At 33.4% G+C, this 23,647-nt stretch overlaps 1 protein-coding gene across 2 annotated transcripts in view; it reads right to left on the bottom strand.

Annotated features, from left to right (window-relative positions):
• Window positions 1-1,752: 1,752 nt before the first annotated feature.
• The window catches only part of LOC113515695 (aminopeptidase N), a 59,409-nt gene continuing 37,514 nt past the window's right edge, over window positions 1,753-23,647 (bottom strand). For both annotated transcript variants that reach the window (XM_052897592.1, XM_052897591.1), the window contains exons 5-14: window positions 20,883-21,066; window positions 18,799-18,955; window positions 17,866-18,125; window positions 15,924-16,125; window positions 15,172-15,452; window positions 13,098-13,297; window positions 10,277-10,444; window positions 8,224-8,367; window positions 6,014-6,092; window positions 1,753-5,513 (exon numbers count right to left, since the gene is read on the bottom strand). In XM_052897592.1, coding sequence (XP_052753552.1) covers window positions 5,358-5,513; window positions 6,014-6,092; window positions 8,224-8,367; window positions 10,277-10,444; window positions 13,098-13,297; window positions 15,172-15,452; window positions 15,924-16,125; window positions 17,866-18,125; window positions 18,799-18,955; window positions 20,883-21,066 — 1,831 coding nt within the window. In that variant the 3' untranslated portion in view covers window positions 1,753-5,357. The remainder of the gene's footprint in view (window positions 5,514-6,013; window positions 6,093-8,223; window positions 8,368-10,276; window positions 10,445-13,097; window positions 13,298-15,171; window positions 15,453-15,923; window positions 16,126-17,865; window positions 18,126-18,798; window positions 18,956-20,882; window positions 21,067-23,647) is intronic.

Here is a 23,647-nt window from a genome sequence, read left to right as displayed (position 1 = left end):
TGTAAAAACTTATAACTGGCCCTCGACTACCTATTTTTTTTTGACGGGTGAAAATGGAATGGTAAACCCCGCCTGCGCTAACGGGATACGCTGGCGGAGCACCAGTGAAGGGTGATAGATGAGAATGAAAGCAGGCCAGTTAGCCTATCATGATGAATTCATCAGGAATTAACCATGATAGTTTTCAGGGGGAACCGCGAGGAGGTCGACCTGTTTGGGTATAATGCTAGCAATGGGATTCTCAGTCTCCACTACTAACAATCCCTTCCCCCCCCCCCCCCCCGACTACCTATTGTACTACGAATGTATTCCTCGAACTAATTTTAAGTTTTTTTGTAATTTCTTATTATAAATAAAGAAAAATAAATAAATACATAGTCGTTTAGATACCGGCATAGAATAGGCCTTTCATTTCCCATGCGTGTCATAAGAGGCGACTAAGGGAGCATATAGTGAAGGAATGAGCGGCAGAGTTCCTCTTAAAACATAACCAAAAGCTAAATTGCGGCTGCCAGCCAGCCTACCAAACGTAGCGAATACTAGCAAAACCTTACTTATGGACTTCCACAAAAAAACGCCTAGTTTAGTATAATTAATTTTTATTAATATAATGTTATGTTTTAAAAAAATACTTAAAAAAATAGGTATTAGCCTATTACAAACTTCAACACCGACCAGGTTAGATGCCGCGTTGTAAATATTGTTTATTTATAAAACTTTATTGTAAGTAAAATTGTAAAATATAAGAGGATGAGTCCTTAAGAAAAAAGTGAATAAAATGTCGGACTTGCATATATCATAAAGTGTCTTTCACATGTATATTTTGCTTCGTTCTCCTAATCATTACTTGTAACATCCCAATGATAAAATCTATCTATACTTGCATGCATTACGCAAAAACAAATTTTGATGTAGTTTGGTGTGGTGGTAGCTTTACCTTTTTTTTTACGTGGGGAAATCCACATGGAGACCCACACATCTCGGGGGAGGCATGTGGATACTGCCGGACTCTTACCGACTAAAACCACCACGTGTTCCTCGGCTACGACGAACGATAGCGTTGCTACGGTTCCGGTTTATTACTACTGCGCAACAACGCCAACGTCGTTGCTCAACCCCATTCCAAGGAGGGGGAGCCCGCCTCTAGGAGCCTAACTCCCAGTCCATCTTTGAAGGAGATGTGTCGAAACAAGAGCACGTAACCCGACTCAGTGGTAGCTTTACCTAGGTCAACGTATAGGATACCTACTTAGAGGGATAAGAATTGTCAATAATGTCTAAAAGCCCTATCGCTAGCAACACAGGTTTCACATTTTCACGGAGTTCCCCCTGAAAATCATCCTGGTCAATTAAGCTAATTTGACAATTAGCTGGCAAAAATTTGACCCGTTTTTAAAGCTATATGCTCTATCTATATATTGTAAGCCTATTCATTACCCGACTCTATCTTCGCCTATCGACAATCATTGGTACCCCGCTAGTGTATACCAATAGCGCAGCGGAGTTACCAGTCCAAGCTTCATAAATAACAAAAATTGTTTACAACACAGGGGCAAATGAGCATACGGCTCACCTGATGGTAAGTGACTACCGCCGCCAATGATCACCCACAACACCAAAGGCATTGCAGGTGTACTGCCGGCCTTTTAAAAAAGAATATGATCTTTTCTTGAAGGTTATGTTGTCGTATCGATTCGCAAATACTGCTGCTGTAAGTTGAAATTCAAATTTGGATTCAAATAAAACACAATTTTTATAAACCTTATGTATTCTGAATTACAAACATTAAATAAGTCGTTAATTACATTTATAAATAGGTTAATTTATTTACATTACAATTTGTGCTGAAGCTTATAAAAAGGTGATTTATAATTAAATATATTGCAGAACAATGAACTTATATTAGAATGAAATAAACATTATGTAATTAATATTACAAACATTTATGGAAATAAATTATTATTATTAAACTGTATAAGTAAATAATTTACTAATTATTATTTTAACTGTCTAGCGGTAAAATAACAATTTTACGTATAAAAGCGTTTATCTACTGTGTAAACTTCATTTTCTATGGTTTTTTAAATATGGCGTTAATTTGTCTCCCGCAAATTGTTTCTACTTTTTTTTAATCGTGACATTAGAACTTACAGTTATTTCTCGATACAATTCATTTATAAGTAACCAATATAAATTTCTGGAGAATGACCTAAACATATTTTTATTGAACCACGTGATCTGCGCAGAAAAAAAAATTACATAAAAAAGCGTGTACTGCGCATCGTTCATTATCTATGGTTTTATTTAAATTGTAAACAGTTTGAATAAAACGATAATGTAAATAATATTAAATTCTTCTTTTTTCAAGTACAATAAAAAATATATAATATTAATCGTCATCGCTTCTTTAGCACCATAAAGAATTAGTCAAGAATTTTTAATTAATATGAATGACCTTTATGGCGCGACGACAGGCATATAGGTAAAATGCTTCCCTAAATGAATTACTACGACTTGTCCAATATCGTTAATTGCTTCAATGTATGATGTTCTAAAAGAGAAAAGAGAATATAAAATATTTCTTTCCCTTTTTTAAAAGATAGGCAAAGGAATCGGCGCCCATACAGACTAGTCTTGTGTGTTTTTTTTTATTTCTTTTTTTAATACATGACTAGCATAATTCTTGGCTCGTTATGGAATAAAAATTAATAATGATAGTGAAAATATTTAACAATGACGCCAATCGATAATTATTGATAACAAACGTCTTTAACGCAAACTATGTAAAAAAAAATTAGTAAATTTTTAAGGTAAGCCCGCACTGCAAATTTATACTTAATGCTTTTTTCCGCATCATTCTAGAACATAATATACCCTGTGGATATTGTTTGAAACCATAGACATCAGCGGAAAAAAAAACGCGCGAAACTCCAGCGAATTCTAATGCGGACTTACCCTTAAAAACAGCATCTGTACTAAGGTTTTATAAAAATTAACTACTTACTAAACTAATAAAATTTACTAAAAAATATTACTTCCTTTCTGAAAGCACGTCTTATTGAACACTGATACATATAAAAGCCCCTTTTTGATCATAAACCTATGTACATTGATTATAATTCAATATCTAGGTCGATATGAACATATAGTAAGTTTATATTAATAAAGGAGGCCGTAACCATTGGATACCTAATTAATTATTTCTAATATAGTTCCACCTTCATACGAAATTAATTTCAATAACTTGAATGTTAGAGTTCAATTTTGAATGCAATTAAAATTTGTCGAAATAAAATTTCGTTTCAAATATTATTGTTATATCGTAAAACTTCTAAAATGTGCATTTAACATGTAAAATGTAAAATTTACATCTAAAATGTAAATCTACATTTATACCCGATTGCTGTAAAATAAAATAATGTTTTTATATTATACATTTAAGGGGGGGGGGGGGGGCACAATAATAATAAGCTGACAAAATGTGTTAACCATAAATACGAAGAATAAAAACACTGATGTGCCTTTAATTTTATACAATTTACAATTAGCTAACTTTATTATTACCTAATTAGTTTATATTAAATGATTTTTTTAAATAATAAATTTAGTTTTCACAAATAAGACTTACAATGATAATAAATTGAGTAGACACTTAATTATGTATTATTAAATTATACTAATTCATCATTAGGAGATTTCGTTTCTAGATTACGAAATAATAATTGAAAAAAAAAAACTTATTTCTAAATAAAAAAAATACTATATTGTACCAGAAGTTGAAACTTGTATAATCGATGGTACATCTGTACTATGAATCAATTTCATAACCATACGTATAAAGAAGTATTCCTGTCAGTAAAACTGTAATCTTTTTCCAAACATATGTCAAGACATGTTTGAATCTCTTATAATAAAACTGAATCTCTTACAATAAAACTTGAAATCCTGTAGACAGGTAGTTATTACGTTTTTTCTTCTGTCATCATTATAGCATATACCAGAAAATCTATTTAAATAAAATAGCTTTAAACTATTTTGTAGTATTGTAAATTATATTAATTAATAGACGGATTATGTTGTGACTGTTTTTTTTTACTGTGTTCAAATCCTTATATATTTTTTAAAGTAGTTTCAAAATAAATTTATTTTAAGAAAGTACAAAATGTTAGTATAACAGTTTTTTTTTTTTTTAATTTACACAATCATTAAAACAATGTATCAGTACTAAAATGCAAATATTTTTACTTAATCACATTAATTTTTCATACATTTTTTAATACAAAGTATATAGTTTATACCAAAACACTCATAACTGACTAAAAATAGTCTACGATAGCAAAATGGATAAAATGATAGTTAATTTTAAAAATCGAAACAAATTTGAACACCGCTCTATATACTAAACTAACTTCACGATACGATGCGAATTTTTATTTTACTTTTACGATCGTGGTCTAAAATCCGATATCTGACAATGATATCTGTTACTTTACAGTGAAAGACAGCAATAGGAAAGTTTAAGTTCTGCGAAAGTGGCGCCACCATTTTACAATATATATAAAAGCAAATAGTAACGGAAATTTTATAGACAAAAATTGCGTAAAAAATAATTAAATAACGGTGGAAAGTAAGGCTTTAATTAATTTATAATCCCTTCTTCAACAGACCAAACAGAATGTTTTTTTTTTTTTTTGCGTTAGTTAGTTTACGTTATAACACAATGACGTCTCTATCGAAATAAATTATCAGTAATCTTTCCTATTGTAATTGTCAAAACGAATCCACATGAACGTATCGTAGCACTAATTTACGCTATATTCAATACACGATATCTTAAAGATCTTCATATCAACAATTAACCGACAATAACTCCTAACAATGGACAACATTTTACAGAGATTTTTTTTAATATTTTGCACAGAAAACATCCTAAGAACATATATATTTATTCCAAATAGCTACAATTAATAAAATTAATTTGTTTTAATATAAATTCTTGATACATTGATATATAAATTGTTTCTCTTATAGCTGTTTATCGGGACTTTATCTTCATGAATCACTATTTAAGGTATCCTATGTATTAAGTTAGGTATTTACTGTATGCTACTTGAGGCTACTTGATATTCTAGCTTTAACACCAGGCGATAATAATAATAGTAATAAATATCTTTACAAACCATCACATTTTAGTAGGATTATTGATATGTGACATAGAATAGGAGAAAACTTAGGAAAAATGTCTACGATTTATTTTATTTTATAAATGTCAGTTAGGAGGTATTGGTGGTTAGCCGTCGATTAAGTGCTTGTTTACACTAAACGTACAAACTGATGTCATATCCGAATAAGTCAGGTCACCAGATCTTAGGCCCTTTTTCCGCTGCCAGCAACCAGTCTACTATCGTTTGGTAGTTGCTCTCCATCCATTGCACATTCGCAGCTGTCCTCTCTAACACTTGTTGAACCGGACGACCTAATTCCGCGCACGATTCTGCAACGAACCTCTTCAGCTGAAGGACATAATAATAAATATAATTTAATAATAATGATATAATAAATGCTGCTTGACGTATCACGCAGCGCCATCTAGTTCCAAATTAAATATAACTTATGAGTGCTAGTATTGTTTTCTTAGTTGATTTTAAAATGGGAATTTATTTTGATACATTTAAACTTTAAAATATGTATAGTGTCTATACGTAATACTGTTTATTAAAACAAAATATCTAACATAATTTTACTACATTTTAACAAGTTTAAATGTTATTTTCTAAGAAATAAATAATAAATACGAAATTTATTTGTGATGATATATAGCTGTCGTTTTAAAAAACCTTTTGTTTAAATTATATTGAATCTCGATAATTTATATAAAATACTAATTATTGTTTACTAATTATTTAATTCTTTTTATCAGGTGTACTGTCAACTGATTCCCTATTTCGAAATATATAAAATATTGTTATTATTATATAATAAAATATATATAATTTCTATTATTCTATCTTACCTCTTCATATTCATGTGGTTGATTTAATCTTCTGGTCACTACTTTTAGAATAGAGTTGAGAGTCGATACCGACCCAACACTAAAAAAAAAGACAAAAATATATTAATTTGTTATATATTAAATAGATAGATAGATAACCTTTATTACCAGTATTAAAAAAATAAAAAATTAAAACAACAAAAAGAAATAAAAACAATTAATGTTGCTGGTAATAGGGGCCGCCTCAGCTGTTGCTATATACGAGTATAATAACATATAACAAATTAATATAATTAAATACTAGTTTTTATATAAAACTAACTAACCCAACAAACGTTGTCCTCTCCAAATTATTATTTTTACCCTTAAATTTTTTTTTTTAGTTTAAATACCTTTATCAGTAAAAGGTATTTAAATTTTAAAAGACAATTTAGTAAAATCGTATCAATGGTTTTAACGTTTCATAAATGAAGCGCTTGTGGAAGGGATTGTTAGTAATGCGGACTACAAATCCCATTGCTAGCAATATACCCTGTCAGGTCGACCTCCACGTGGTCCCCCATGGAAACCATCGTGCTAAATCCCAGGTGTATTCATCACGAAATCTGACTGATTTCATCAGAATAGGCCGAATTAGGAAAGAATAAAGCAGGAAGCATTATGTAAACATTTTAAAATATAAATCATTATAAGGTGATGTGTCTATGTGGTCCAGATATAGAATAGGCCACCCCTTCCTATTCTGAGGGTGTCGTAAGAGCCGATTAAAGGAACTTCATGGTAGAGGGATGAACAACAACGTCCCTTCTAAAACATCTCTAAAAGCCTAACTGCGGTTGCCAACACGCCACTCAAGCATGGCAACTATTGGCAAAAACCCCCCAAGAGGGAGGCTTATGTTCAGCTTTTGTTCATCAGAACGGTTAACGACTGAAATGATGATGATGATAAGATAATGAGCTTTCCATATTTTAGGTGATATATATGTATTTGATACTATATTCGCAACTTCAATAATGTTAACCTTTTTTTGTAACCTAAAAAGAACTTAATAAAGTTTTGCAATTTGTATGGGGCGAGATGAATACGTGACACTATTCTAAATAGCGGAATAAGTTATTAATTATCAATAATTAAAATAATATTTATAATTTTATTATTAATACATATACAGATATCAGGAAAATATCTTTATATGAAAAGCAGGAAATCGTTATTTTATCAGATTTCCTGTTTTCGTTATTTTGTTTTGGTTGCGTATCCGGAACTCAGATATTCTTTATCAAACGGAAGACAAATTGTATTTATTTATTTAGTCATTAGTACATGTACATGACGGTAGGTCCCGGCATAGAAGAAGCCACTCTTTTCCTTTCCCATGGAAATCATAAGAGGCGATTAAGGGAACTTAATTATAGAGAGATAAGCAACAGCGTCCCTCTTACATTTCTAAAAGCCTAACGGCTGCGAATTGGCCTGCCAAGTGTGGCAACTACTGACAACCCCCCAAGGGGGAGGCTTATGTGCCTTTTTTTGTTGCATTAGATAGCAGTGGATGATTAAAGGCTGATGATAACATGTACACGTACAAGGCGAACTTCTAATGCTAAAGGTCTAATGATTGATTACAAATCACGTAGACATAAGACGGCTCGCCATAACCATGATAATTAATTGAATATTATCACTAGGAATTCTATTTATCAGCTAGACAGATGATATTTCAATTTTACGAACTATTACAAGATGTTATGTTACGATAATTAATCTACATTATGTTTTGTTAAATTATATTTTCTACTATCTATCTATACGTTACTTCGAAGGCATACATCAGAAGTGGAAAAACCAATAAAATATACCGCTTTTAGATGGCGTATCAAGATAAAACATACACCTGACTTTAAGTTAGACCTTTAGGAATACAACGGTGAAAATCGTATCCAATTAGGTGCAGTAGTTTTTGTATGATGCTGGAATAAACAAACAAGAAGACAAACAAAATTTCTAAATATTCATTTGTTTGACATCTATTGGTCTTAATAGGATCTATCATATATATATATATATATATATATATATATATATATATATATATATATATATAATACAATAATAGTACCTTTTAATTAAAAATATCTTTAAAATAAAAATTACTTTAAATTTGATGAAAAAATACGATGAATTCAGAACCTTCTTCTTTCTAAATAAGATTGAAAATAAATACTCACTAGTCTTTAAGTCTCTGCCAGTTGGCTCTGACGAAATTGAACGCGATTGGTTGCCCAATAGCAGACCCCGCCACTGCTGAAAACACCCTCACAGTATCCTGTTTACGAATACCGCTGTCATTGCGCAATGACAGTTCCAAATATCTGAAACAAACGTTTAAGAATTTTTTTACAATTTAAAACGGCAAATAAACTCACGATGCACCAGAGGGAGACTTTGTACAAAAGTCGATTGCATGGATACCTCTGTCCCATTCGTGTTTCAACCGTGAAACAGTTGTGTTTGCATAGCTGTGTTTCGGTTTGAAGGGTGGGATATGGCGTGAATTTACAGGGTACAGAGGAATAACATCTGAGTCCTCAGGAATGGCAACGCATGGGGGGTATCATGGGCGAAACAGTATACTCTGTTATGTCCATGGTACTGCTCATGTTTATAGGCGACCGTTACCACTTTCCATCAGGTGGGCCGTCAGTTTGTTTGCCATTCTAAGTTGTATAAAAAAAACCTGACCGTAACCTACGTTACCTGATCGTAAGTAAAAAATGGCAACCGTCGCCTATAGATATCATAGACATAGCTTCCAATCACTATGACGCCCATGGTACTACGCATGCGTTGCCATTCCTGAGCACTAACGTGTTACGTCTTGTAATGTCATTGCCATATCTCTCCTCTTGCCGTCCTGGCGTAAAATGGGCCACCTTTTCCTGTAATATGAGTATCGTAAAAGGCGACTAAGGGAATTAAAGGATCGAGAGATGGACAGCAGCGTCCCTGTTAAAATATCTCCAAAGCCTAACTACGGTTGCCAACCCGCCTACCAAGTGCGGCAACTTTTGGCAAAACTCCTTTATGGGGGAGATATATGTCTAGCAGTGGACAGTTAACCTTTGTATAATAATAATAATATTACATTATATAATGTATCATCATCTTCCTACCCTTACCCAATCATTTAGGGTCGGCGTAATATGATTTTATCTGGGGGGAAAGGGATTGTTAGTAATGGGGTCAAATAGCCCCATTACTAACAATATATCCTGTCAGGTCGACCTCCACGTGGTTCCCCCTGGAAACCATCGTGAACAATTCTTGTTGAATTCGTCACGATGGGCTATCATCCTTGACTGGTGCCCCGCCGGTGTATATCGATAGCACGGGTGGGATTACCATTACATTATCACCCATTAAAAAAAAATATGATTTTATCCATATTACAAAAAGATTTGGTTTTTAGTTTCCCGACCGGCCACCTGCCTGAAGTCAATCCTCTTTGGGAATGCATTTATTGGTGGTTTCCGCCACCTACGGTATGGAGGAAAGGATTGAGGAAAAAAAGGAAAGGAACGTTGGAAATGCGTAAAGGAAATTGGTGAATGAGAGGAATATGGGACTTATCTGGGAAAGGAAAGGGAGGGGGACACTGCAGTTGCGGAAAGGACTGGGACACTGCAGCGGCTCGGGAGGCCGGGGTCGTATAACCGTATGCCCTTATTCTAGAATCGGACAGATTTCTAGAGAAGTTATAATTTTTTCACCGCATAATAAAATATCTGTTTAGCCAAAGGTTGACTGGGAGTTGAATGCTATATAGTATTAAGTCCGCCTTTTGTACCAGACATTTTTTTGTAGTGTGGCCTATAAAGAATAAATAAATAAACACCCCTGACTCTTTATTATATAATGTATAATATAATAATAATAATGGAATCTCTTCCTCTAAATTAAGGGGGGAAAGATTTATTTGTAACGGGGATTAGCGAGCCCATTGCTAGCAATATAACCCTGTTATCAACCTCTACGCATTTCCTCTGAAAACCACTGTGATTAATTTCTGGTGGATACGTTACAATGGACCAGCTGATCTGACTTTCTTCTCATCCATCATCCCTCACTAGTAAAAGTTACTAGTGAATACCAATAGCGCTTGCTGGATTACCATTCCATTTTCATTTAAAAAACCTCCAAATCGAAATACAGTATTCAAGGTCTCCTTGAACGAGTACAATTTATTAGCTCACTAAATATACTCGTAGCACTAATACAAACCTATACAGTAAGTATGGTGCCCTAGTACATCCGAGTACAGACAGCAGTAGCTCCCTCTCTGAAGGTGCGCTGGCCACTCTGAATCTCTCCCAGGCAAATCTCCACTCCCTCGCACCACCCACTTGAACTCCCACGCAGTATACTGTGCTGCGGACGTCTGCATGGATCCTAGAAAAAGTTTACCACGGTTTTCCTTTTGTCAAATAAATACATTGTTTATTCAAGCGCCCAATATTATTTAAGTGAAGTTTTTAGCCACCATATTAAATTAAGTTAAACTGTTATCATGCTTTTGTGATACTTGAGTATAGATAGATTGTGATTTCCATACTCAAGCATTAAACACTTTTTTTAAAGAAATACCAAATAAAACTTCATAATTTAAAAAAAAAATTGTAACTATGTTACGTAATAACATCATAATTTTTAAACCGATTTCAATAATTATTTTTATAATTTATGAAGTTTGGCCCAGTGCTGACCTAATTTTCTTTACGAAGCAAAAAATTCTTAAAACTACGTAATCTTCTTTTAAATACGTTGCCACTTCTAAATTCAAATATTTTTTTTTTATCTATTTTATGTTGCAATAATAACAATAATTGTTCAATATACAATTTAAAATTATAAAATTGATGTAAGTAACGCCATCTGTTAAAAATTTATAAAAGATATTGATAATATATTTCTTATGATAATAATAATACGATAACAATAGCGTAATTTTAATATAGTTAATAACCAAATTGTAATCAGTCAATACATTTAACTTCTATAGTATTTTAAATTGATTTATCAGAAGGCAATAGAAAGGTCATAAAATTCATAACCCTTATCTATCATGATACCACAAATAATATAAAACTATTTGATACTAAACATGTAGTAATAAATCATACAAAACACTTGATCTATAAAAAATAGATAATAGAATAGATCTATAAAAAAGTGATAAATTATAATTATTGTTATTATTATTATGCAATATGTAATAAAAAAAAATATGTCAGAAATACAATCTATTGAAGTGCTAGAAAAAAATAGTGATAATTCTTATCATAATTATAATATTATATGATAATAATGACTGTTTCCTGGTATATTTAATTAAAACCAATTGTAATCAGTTCATATATGTAATTTGTACTAATAAATACATTAATCAAAAGGTAATAAAAAGCCATATTATTACAAATTCAGATAACCTTACCTACCTACCATAGATCTAGCCATGTAATTAATTTTTTTTAAACCATTGATATAAAAGGAAGAAGATTCACAATCATACATCAAAAACAACATTGACAGTAGAAAGAATGATGCATTCATTTCTAATCTTCTAAAAATACGAGTATTTATATCCAAATGCATTAAAATGTTGTTATGTGATTAAATCTTGTTGATTTTTTATAACGTCTAGGCACGACGTTTCTAAGTTGGTTACTAAACAAAATTTGATACGAAATACTAGATGGCGCTAGAATCAAGACTTGTGGTTTTTGTTGATAGTAAATAATCAACAACAATCATCTTCTGTCATACAAAAACTACACATTTTTTGCATTTTAATTCGAGGCAGTTTTGAGTGTAACCTTAATATCGAAAAGTGAATCTAAAGTTTTCAATATCAATGAAAAAAAATATCACATACTGTATAAGTTAATTAAAATGTTGCACATACACAAATCTTGCTTAAAAAGGTCTATAAGTAATTAAAAAGAAAAAAAACTTTGCACAAAAATAGATCCTGTTCTGAATCTAAACATTATAATATAAAAAGATAAGCTATTATAGTATCTATTAGAATTTTCATAATTTGTAATAACATTGTATCAATAAAAAGATAAACCCCTTGTAATTAGGAGCGATTGTATATTTAATCAGATTAAATGAATTAAATTCTTTTTAAAATCACTATTAGTTATATTTATCAATATTAACTTTTACACTTTTGCGCTACATGTTTTATGGTTTTTAAAAGACGGCAATAAATGTATGGTCAAGTTTTGAGATAATTCAAATAAATTACATGTCAATTCCTACTTCTTATAAAACATAATACTTATTATATTAATAGATTGAAAATTTACCAAAGTTTCTCTGTAAGAGGTTACCCTAACGATAATACCGCCTTTTGTACCTTTACGTTTATATTTCAATCTATACTTTATGCTACTTTATTTCACTTTAATTATTTGTAATTATATATTTTTATATTTCTGGTACAATAAAGAGTTAATAATAATAAATATAAGAGAAATGGCATCATCTACATTCATTAAATTTTTATTCCCATGGGAACAGGCGATGTGAGGAACGAGCAGCTTTTTAACTTAGCTGTTAAGTTAAAAAGCTGTTAACAATTCAATAATGAAAAGCGAAAGACGGCCTTGGTGGTGGTTTAACACGCCACATTACCTGTGCGGTCGCGGCTTGGATCTTCGATCTATCATATTCATTAGAATGTCTGGTTGTATTTGTGATAGTGGTAATGATAATGGTAGTAGTGGCAGTAATAGTGGTACTAATGGTGGTGATGGTAGTAGTGGTAGGATTGGTGATAGTGGTACTAGTGGCAATGGTGGTGGTAGGATTAGTGATAGTGATACTAGTGGTGGCGTTAGTGGTAGTTATTGTGGTAGTAATAGTGATAGGGTTGGTAGTAGTAGAACGAGTGGTTGCGGTCGTGGTGGTGGTGATGGACGTAGTGATATTAGTGGTAGTAGTTGTAATAGTAGTGGCGGTAATAGTGATAATGATAGTGATAGCGGTACTAGTAATAGTAACATTAGTAGTCGCTGTATAACAAAGCAGTTCTTACTCATTATAAGCATCAGGATTAGCAGACATCATCCAGCTATTGTACATCCTAACAGCGTGCTCCATACAGTCCATGTGTTCCAGATGGCATGCGGTTGATAACAGGTCAACTCTGTGTTGCGCTCTCACGACGCTCTCGTTGGCCGTCACCTCCCAGCCAAGGTCCTTGACAGCTCCGGTAAGTAGATGAAGGACATAGCGCTGAAAAAAGGAATTATTATAAAACATATATATTAAAAAGTCATGCAGTCCCGGCATAGAATAGGCCACCCCTTGTATTAAGACTAAGAGAATTTGATGGTCGAGAGATGGGCAGAAGCATCCCTTTAAAAATATCACTTAAGGCTAATTGCAGTTGCCAACCCGCCTGCCAAACGTGACAATTACAAGCAAAGCCCCCCTTTATGGGGGAGGCTTATAACAGTAGACAGTTAACGACTGATATAATGAATATCAAAAAAACATTAAAAAGTAACATTCAACTTTCAGATTTTTTTTAAATAAAAAAAGTGTAACATTTTTCAGTGTTGCCAGTATTAACTGCATTATTATATAAATTCCAAATTACACACACACTGATAAAATTACCATGGATATCCTGAGTTGAATATGTACTTATCCAATCTCTGTTTACAAATACATTACACGATTTGTTAGTGTACGCATGAAGAGGAATACCATACACAATTTAACTATTACTTGCAACACAATAAAAATATCAAGCTGACGGCCCACCTGATGGAAAGTGGTAACCGTCGCCTGTAAACATAAGCAGTAACATAGACATAAAAGAGTATACAGTTTCGCCCATAATACCCCCTATATACGTTGCCATTCCTGAGGACTCAGGTGTTAATCCTCTGTACCCTGTAAATTCACTATCATATCCCACTCTTTAAACCGAAACACAGCCACTACTTTACGGTAGAAACACAAATAGTACAGAGGTGCCTAAGCAAACGACTTTTGTACAAAGTCTCCTTCTGGTATTAGAAAAATACGTTAGTTAACAGACTATTTTTACACTTGTCACTCCATCTAGTAGATATAATCTTGAATTAAAGAAAAATCTTTAAAAACTACAGTACATATAATGCACTATAGTTTTTGAAGATTTTTCTTATGGCTTACATGAATTTCTATATTGCATTGCATTCTACATTGCTTTTAATCTCTAATTACTCATATTGTCTTAACAGAGTGCTAATATTTATTATCAATACCTACAAGTTATTGATAATATGACTAACTCAATCATACCGATATGATTTATAATTAAAGATGAATCGTTTAATTATAGGTAAAGTACCGAATTAATAATTATATGACATGTAAATTATCTATCAAGAGGAAATATTTAATTGTTTTTTTTGTAACAGATAAACTCCAATCGATTTTTAAAATAGTTCCACTAATAAAAAGCTACATTATCAGCGAGTAGCCATAAAAAGTCGGGTCGAATCGCTAATACCTCTATATTTTAACTAGTTGCCCGACCCGTCTTCACATAGCTTTATTTAAATAAAATACAGCCTTATTACTCCATAATAATGTAATTTTCTATTGGTGTAAGAATTTTTAAAATCAATTAAACAATTTTTGAACTTATCCATAAAATTTATTCTTTCCTTATTACAATATTCGTTTAGATGAGGATGAACTAATATTCTTTTTAGTTATTTATTTATTTTTTATTCTGTAATCCATTTTGAACAAAATTATAACATATAATAGAATCTAGTCATTCTGATTACTTTGATTAGTAGAGATTTACTTTCTTTTTTACGAATAAAAACTTCATTATAAAATATGAAATGCTACAACTAACGCCATCTAGTGAAAAGTATCTTCAGTTAAGCCGATAAAGAACATGTCTATCATAATAAATTAAGGCGCCTTATATTAGCTTTTAACTATCTACTGCTGAAAGAAAGGCCTCCCCCATAAATAGGATTTTGCCAGTAGTTGCCACGCTTGGTAGGTGAATTGGCAACTGCGATTAGGCTTTCAAATTGTTTGTCATTATTTTCATTGAAAATCATAATCCAATAATTATCAATATACAAAGTACATACCTTATATTCCAAATAGTATGCGCCTTTAGACAGCATAGTATCTATGTAACCAAGGGCTACCAACCCAGCCTTCCAGGGTACATAGCTTCTCTCATGAATTAAGTAGCTCGTAATATCCAGAGCTGTTCTGTAGTCCAAACGGCCGGATAATGCCAGATTCATAGCATCATCGACAATTTGAGCTCGATTTATTGGATGTATATCTTCAAATCTTAATGGATCATTTAAAACTTTAACGAGCATCTGCCAGTTGTAAGCATCGTAGTTTATTCTATAGAAACCTAAAAATACAAAGATCCGTCAAACTCTTAATTGCACAGAAATAAAGATGGACCTTTAAAAATGCTGTAAGTCTTAAAAATTTAAAGAAATTTTACTTAATATTGGCGGAACCAAGGGTCTATAATCAATTATAAATCTATATAAAAAATATCATAAAATTTAACTTTCAAACCGTAAGTATCGCTACTTCACGGCTGAAATACGGCTGGGGCATAGCATAGGGAAGAGGGAGAAGAGACTGTTAGTAATGCCGAAAACCAGTCCCATTGCTAGCAATATACCCTGTCAGGTCGACTTCCACGTGCCCCCCCTGGAAACTATCGTGCTGAATTCCAAGTGTATTCAATACGATGGGCTAACTGGCATGCCTTTTCATTTTCGCCTATCATGATGGTCATGCAAACCCAACTGCTTTACGGTAGAAACACGAATGGGACAGAGTAAGTACAAAAATAAAGACAGCTGCTCACCAGTTTGTTGTATATTGGCAATAAACCAGTCGTCTCGGCCAACTGTAATATTATCAACTTCAATTGACCTTTCGCCTCTTAACCATAGTTTGGGCCTGGTTGACTTGAAGTCCTTTTCTGAAGCAGTTGTGTACGAAACAGGAATCCACCAGACGGGCAACTTTTGTTCTTCTGATGTACTGTTGATCAGGACGAATCGTTCCTGGAATACAAGTGAAAAAAACAAAAATGAATGCACCAATTAGAAAGAGACATGTGGAAGAAGTAAGAATGATTTGATATTGAAAATTATTTATGACTGTTATTATGAATTTTGGTATGTTTATTTATTTATTCATTTATTTAAGATTATCAAAATAAGATACAGCGAAACTTTTGAATACATTACCCTAGTGGATAATTAAATTATTAAACAACTAAATGGCATCAATATAATAAAAACAATAATTTACATTCACCCGGTGACACCCAACAATCCAAATTCCTCAAATTAAATTAAAAATAAAAACAATATATCATTCTTATGTACATGTAAAAGGTTCACAATTTTGATTGTATAATTAGTATGTTACGTGGGATCTTTATTTAGAAAGAATTTTTTTTTCAAGTAAAAATCTATTTATTAACTATTTATTATTTAAATCTAATTATAAACCTTCCATACCTTTTATCCTTCATCCTATATAGTACATATATACCCAATTTCATAGTAATTAATTAAGCTGTTCATGCGCTAAAATATAACAAAAAAACAAACACACTTTCAAATTTAAAATATAAGTAAGGACTTGAATAACTATTTTTTGACAGTCAATACAAAATCTATGATATAAATTGTCTCTTGAAAGCTCTTTCCCTAAAACTAAAAACATTACGTGAATGAAACAGCATCCATCTGAGCATGAGAGGGTCTGCATCAAAAGAGAAATAGATTTATCGAAATTAAATCCTCCCTTAATTTTTAATTTAATCTAGAATTCATGTTAAAATTAATCCATTATAATACCATTTATCTTATAAATTACATTACGAGGATTTACTTTACTAATTTAGATAAAATTTTAAATTATATTAAATTATCATGACCTTTTGATGTTCCGAAATAAAAAAAAAATTGTTCATTGGTTTTATCAGTACAAAGTGAATATGTAAATATAAAAAGTCGAATTAATACTAGCCAATTTATAATATTAGCCCAATAACCCATATAAAGACAGTGTTATTGTATTGATAATTTATCAATTTATTAGGTTATGTGTAATAAAATCCGTTTAAAATTATTAAATGCAGATAATGCCGATAAAAATCACAAGGTAAACATAAATGTTGATATAAACTTCTTGCATCAGCTTGTAAACAAATTAATGTACATCCTAACGCCATCTATTGGCTAGTATATGAAAGACATATTAAACAAGCGGCTTTGTCGTCAACTTGTTTGCCATTCTAAGTTGCATAAAAAGAAAAAATACAAAGAAATAACACCTGACTCCTCAGGAATAGCAATGCAGGAGGGGTATTATAAAGATAAAGAAGTAAAGACTACAGTAAGGAAATAAAGGTTATTTTTTAATAGATGATAATGGTATGGTAACCCCGCCTGCGCTATCGGTATACGCTGGCGGGGTACCAGTGAGGAATGATAGCTGAGGATAAAACGGCAGGTTAGTTAGCCCAACGTGATGAATACATCTGGAATTCAACACGATTGTTACCAGGAAGGGCCGCGTGGAGGTCGACCTGACAGGGTATATTCTAACAATGAGACTGGTAGTCCGCATTACTAACAATCCGTTTCCCTCCGAAGAAATAAAGGTTATAGTAAAGCTTAAGGTACTGCTCATGTCTATAGGCGACGATTACCACTTTCCATCAGGTGGGCCGTCAGATTGTTTGCCATTCTAAGTTGTATAAAAAAAAAAGATTCATCAAACAAACTAACCTGTCTAAATTGTATAACACCCGTACTGTAATTCCTCGTGATGGTTAATACAGGAAAACCGGTTTGAAGAGTCCAAGAGTCCATCACGACCGCTACATCCGCATCGAAAGCGCCTTTCCTCCGCGCGGCGTTTGTGAGAGCACTCCATAGATCCCTCTGTTCCGCGTCTCCGAACTTTTTAGCATTCAGATAATCAGTGATTCCAGCATTGAAGACATCGTCGGTAAGGAAATGGTTCATCATTCGAAGTATTGCTGAGCCTGAATAATAAGAATAAGAATAATTTATTTGCTCGAAATGTGGTACAAAGGTCTTAAATGGTAACTGAACTACACATTTCGCCTTATCTAAAGGCATGCAAATTTTATGTTAGCACATGTTAAGTAAAAATTTATCAATTAAGTTAATTATAATAATGTTAATTATAAAGTAAGTGTTCTAATAAATACACAGCCCAATTGATTTAACTTTTAATTAAAAAATATTATAAATTGCTAATTTTAATTTAAATAGTACTTTAATAGAAAGATTCTCTATTAAATTACCTTGAAAAAATATCACCAATAATAAATGAAAATGATAAAAAATATTTTTATTTTAATTTTGTTTCAAAAATTTATTTATTTTTGAAAATAAATTAAAATAAAAATTATTTTACTTCATAAATTGATTGCGATTGCGATTGATTCTTTATTGCATAAATGGATTGCGAGAGTGGATTTGTATCTGATAGAGAACTCTTCCAGTCAACTCGATACAGTTAAAAAGTATGTCGTTAGCGGTCTGCTAAAGTGCTACAACTTAAAGGTTGACTGGAAGAAATCCCTTTTATGGGATAAATCCGCCAGTGTTACTCATTCTTTACTTAAAAACTCCTTATCCTATAATTTAAGACTTTACAAAAAAGTGTTACAAACAAACTAACAAACAAACCTTTTCCATAGGAAATCTTGTCAAATATGGCTCCAATTTCTTCAGGGTTGCCAACTTCCACGGAGATTTGATGCGAAGACGTCAGGGCGTCCAGTTTGAACACACTCTGTACTTCGTTTAAGACGAACACCTCCATAAGTTTCCACGTATTCTCCACCTGTACAATCAATTGTTTCATTACATCTCTTCCAAAAACAATTAAGCCTTTACACTCCAGCCTAATAACTCGTAGAGGATGTCAATAACTTTTTTTTTATACAGCTTAGAATGACAAACAAGCTAACGGGCCACCTGATGGAAAGTGGTAACCATCGCCTATAGACATGAGCAGTACCATGGACATAACAGAGTATACTGTTTTGCCCATGATACCCCCCATGCGTTGCTATTCCTGAGGACTCAGGTGTTATTCCTCTGTACTCTGTAATATCACGCCATATCCCACCCTTCAAACCAAAACACAGCCATGCAAACAACTGCTTTATGGTTGAAACACGAATGGGACAGAGGTACCCAAGCAAAACGAACTGAACTTTTGTACAAAGTCTCCCTCTGGTAATTATAATGTAAACATAATAAACATATCACGAACACTATAAGATGTGTTTACAGACGATTTCGCTTACCTAAGTGTTAAGGACGCTGAGTCAGTAAAACAACCGTGTCGTCGTAGCCGCGACAGTGGATTTAATGTTAGTATTTTAATGTCGCAAATACGGCGACAATGGAGAGCAAAGGGTTAATAAATATCATTAATAATACCATATCAACCAATAATTGTCTACTGCTGAACATAAACCACCCCCATAAATGGGGGGGTTTTGCCAGATATTGCCATGCTTGGCAGGCAGATTGGCAACCGCAGTTAGGCCTTTGCCCCTCGACCATAAGTTCCCTTAGTCGCCTCTTACAACACCCTCGAGACAGGAAAGAGTGGCCTATTCTATTTTTTTTATACAACTTAGAATGGCATACAAACTGACGGCCCACCTGATAGAAAGTGGTAACCGTCGCCTATAGACATGAGCAGTACCATGGACATAACAGAGTATACAGTTTCGCCCATGATACCCCCCATGCGTTGCCATACCTGAGGACTCAGGTGTTATTCCTCTGTACCCAGTAAATTCACGCCATATCCCACCCTATATTCTATGCTGGGACTCACACGGCGATTATTATTCATCATATCAACCTTTAACTGTCCACTGCTGAACATAAGCTTCCCTCTTGGGGGTTTTGCTAGTAGTTGCTAGGCTTGGCAAGCGGATTGGCAACCGCAGTTAGGCTTTAGAGATGTTTTAAAAGGGACGCTGCTGTCCATCCCTCACCTTCCCTTAGTCGCCTCTCACGACACCCACGGGAAAGGAAGGGGTGGCCTATTCTACGCCAGCACCACACGACCAATTGTTAATAACGAGAGCGAATTATTTATTTGCAATAGTTACAAATAAAATTTATAATTCACATAATAACCAAAAAAAATCATTTTAATGAAGTAAAAAATTAAAAAAAGTACAAATAATTTAAATAATATTAACATAATCGATAAAGTGACTATTTTCTCAAACAGTCTTTCATATAGGATTCAAATAAATTATACTATTAAATGTACTTTATCAATACCAAATATTTTTTATTATTTTTTTTTTCATAAAATAATGTAACTTAAGTATACTATTTAACGTAAATATATTCATGAATTATGTAAAATTATTTCTTATTTCTTCATAATAAAAGAGCTAAAGAGCTGAATATGTTTAGTTAGATTAGGTTTTTGTCGGTTGCATTTTTTTTTATTTCGGGTAACTTTAGATTTTATAAGTACCTCGTGTGCTCCAAATTCAAAACACTGTCGTAGTCGTAAAAATAATAAACTTAAAAAAGTGACCTTAAAACGACTAAAAAATGGCGTTCATTTACGACCGTAAATTGACGTTATTGTTTATTCATTTTGTAGATAAACGTTTTAAAATCGCACCTAAAATTAGTAAAAATTTATATATATAATATTAATTTATCACTGTAGGTAATTGGACACCATTAATTTGTCATTTTATTTGTTAGTCGACATTCATACTCACAGCGTCGACCGCGACGTATTCGACGTAGCTGGCGAACCCCTCGTTCAGCCAGATGTCCGACCACCAGGCGGGCGTCACCAAGTTACCGAACCACTGGTGGGCGATCTCATGGGCGACCACGGCCGCCACCCGCGCCTTCGCTGTCGTCGGCGACGTTCCACTTTCGTACAACATTGCTATTTCTCTGTGGAAGTTATCTGTGCATATAATAATGTAAATGGCCAGCCGTGTTCTTAACAAGATAAAAAGTTTTTTTGTATACTATATAAAAGTATTTTAGGTTTTGCCAAAGGTGTTCTCCTTTAGTGATGTGTTCTAGAATAAGACTACTGCAGTTTCTGATCAGTATCCTCTTGCTTCCAACATCCCCTTCCTTTTTCCTCGATCCTTTCCTTCAAAGCATATATGAGGGATACCAAGAATAAATGTACTTAATTTTAGACTGATTGGTTGAGTGGGTAAGGCGGAATGTGGTAACAAATAAACTCTTTTTTTTATGCAACTTAAAATGGCAATTAAGCTAACGGCCTACCTGTTGTACAGTGGTAACCATCGCCTATGACATGACATGAGCAGTACCATGGGCATAACAGAGTATACTGTTTCGCTTATGCTTTGCCATTCCTGACGACTATGGTGTTATGTTAACGTGGCCTCAGTACCATGTAATTTCTTTACCAAATCCCACCCTTCAAACCGACTCACAACCATGAAAACAAAACTATTTCACTGCAGGAACATGAATGGGACAGAGATATCCAGACGATTTTTTACAAATTCTTCTTATGGTAGATTCACTCATCTTATATTACTTAAAATTACGTATACCTTTTACCAGAAGGAGACTTTGTACAAAAGTCGTTTGCTTGTGCACCTCTGTTCCATTCGTGTTTTTACCATGAAGCAGTTGTGTTTCCGTAGCTCTGTTTCGGTTTGAAGGGTGGGATATGGCAGTTAATTTACAGCGTACAGAGAAATAACACCTGCATCCTCGTGAATGGTAACGCATGGGGGGTATTCTGGGCGAAATAGTATACTCTGTTATGTCCGTGGTACTGCTTATGTCTATAGGCGACGGTTACCACTTTCCATGAATTGGACCATCAGTTTATTTGCTATTCTAAATTGCATAAAAAAAGCTATCATTAGCAATTCGATGTAATTTATTATGACGAACAAAATTGTAAACATTAATATCCCTAATAATTAATATAATGTGAACAAACATATGTAGAACACATCTGCGTACGAAATTACCTACACGAATATCCCGTAACGAATTCAATTACAATTCCCGAACTACTCGTGACGTATCGCTTATAATGGGTATTGTAATTTATGTGTTGTGGGTTTTAGATCACCAATGCCAGCAATCATGGCGTCTATTAATGTATTGGAAACAGCAAACATTGTAATATGCTTGTGTGTTTTCTATTTATTATTACGAGTATGTGTTTATATTTCAGTATTGTCATGTGTATTTATGTATTGCCAAGTCATTATAATAGCCGTAAGTCGTGTGGTTCCAACATAGAATGGGCCATCCCTTTCTCTCTCATGGGTGTCGTAAGAGCAGATTAAGGATAAAAACTTGACCAAAGCCTAACTGCTCTTGCCAACCCGTCAGCCAAGAGAGGCGTGAATACTAGCAAAACTCCCTAAGGGAGAGGTCTATGTTCAGCAATGGACAGTTAGAGACTAATATGATGAATTCCATAGATTCAGAGGGAGACTTTGTATAAAAGTCGATTGCTTGGGTACCTCTATCCCATTCGTGTTTCTACCGTGAAGCAGTTGTGTTTGCATAGCTGTGTTTCGGTTTGAAGGGCGGGACATGGCGTGAATTTACTGGGTACAGAGGAATAACACCTGAGTCCTCAGGAATGGCAACGCATGTGGAGTATCATGAGCGAAACAGTACACTCTGTTATGTCCATGTTGTTTGCTATTCTAAGTAAATCGAATAAAAAAAAACGTATTACTAACAGTAATGCGTTCTATCAGGTTACTCTACGCGGTTTCTCCTGGAAACCATTGTGGTTGATTCTTGTCGAATTCGTCACGATGGACCAACTGACCTGCTTTCATCCTCATCCTTATCATCTCTCACTGGTGCCCCATCAGCGTATACCTATAGCGCTGGTGTGGTTATCCATTTTCACCCATTAAAAAAAATCTCAAACAATATATGTCGGTCACGTGAACGATTTAGCGGATGAAAAGAAGTAAAGTATAACATTTCATTAAAACTTAGATGTCTTTTGTCACTGAATTATCTCAATCGCCATGGGATGATGTATGACGGGGTATGGAATCACCCCAGCAATCGACGGGGTGATGGATGGTTCTCGAAACGCTAATGAAGTGTCGCGACGGCCGTCCGTATTCCGATCGATATGTGCTTATTCTGATTCAAGCCTCATAAAAGTATTGTTTCGTATAATTGAACGAGGCACTTGACTTTTTCGTTTGACAGTAACAAAAAAAAATGACGTTCATTTTTTGTCGACTTTCTAACAAAAAAAAGGTATTGAATACGTTCGTAATTTTTATGGCTGCGTTACGCAATAGACTGTTAATTTTGATGCGTATTTTTTTGCATTTATAAGGTTTACTCTCGTAGTCATCTCATATTGATTTTATGAGAAATGAAGCCGTCACTTTTCTTTGCGCAACGAAATCTTGTAAACGCATGATACAGCATTCTTAATACAAATATTTTCAAAATAATTTACATAAGGTTCTATAAAACTTCTTCGTCGGTA

Source organism: Galleria mellonella, unplaced genomic scaffold (assembly GCF_026898425.1).
Source record: "Galleria mellonella isolate WM207_F2 unplaced genomic scaffold, CSIRO_AGI_GalMel_v1 utg37, whole genome shotgun sequence".
Lineage (NCBI taxonomy): Eukaryota > Metazoa > Arthropoda > Insecta > Lepidoptera > Pyralidae > Galleria > Galleria mellonella.
Note: the sequence above shows the minus strand (reverse complement) of the source record. Positions and strands in the feature narration are given on the sequence as shown.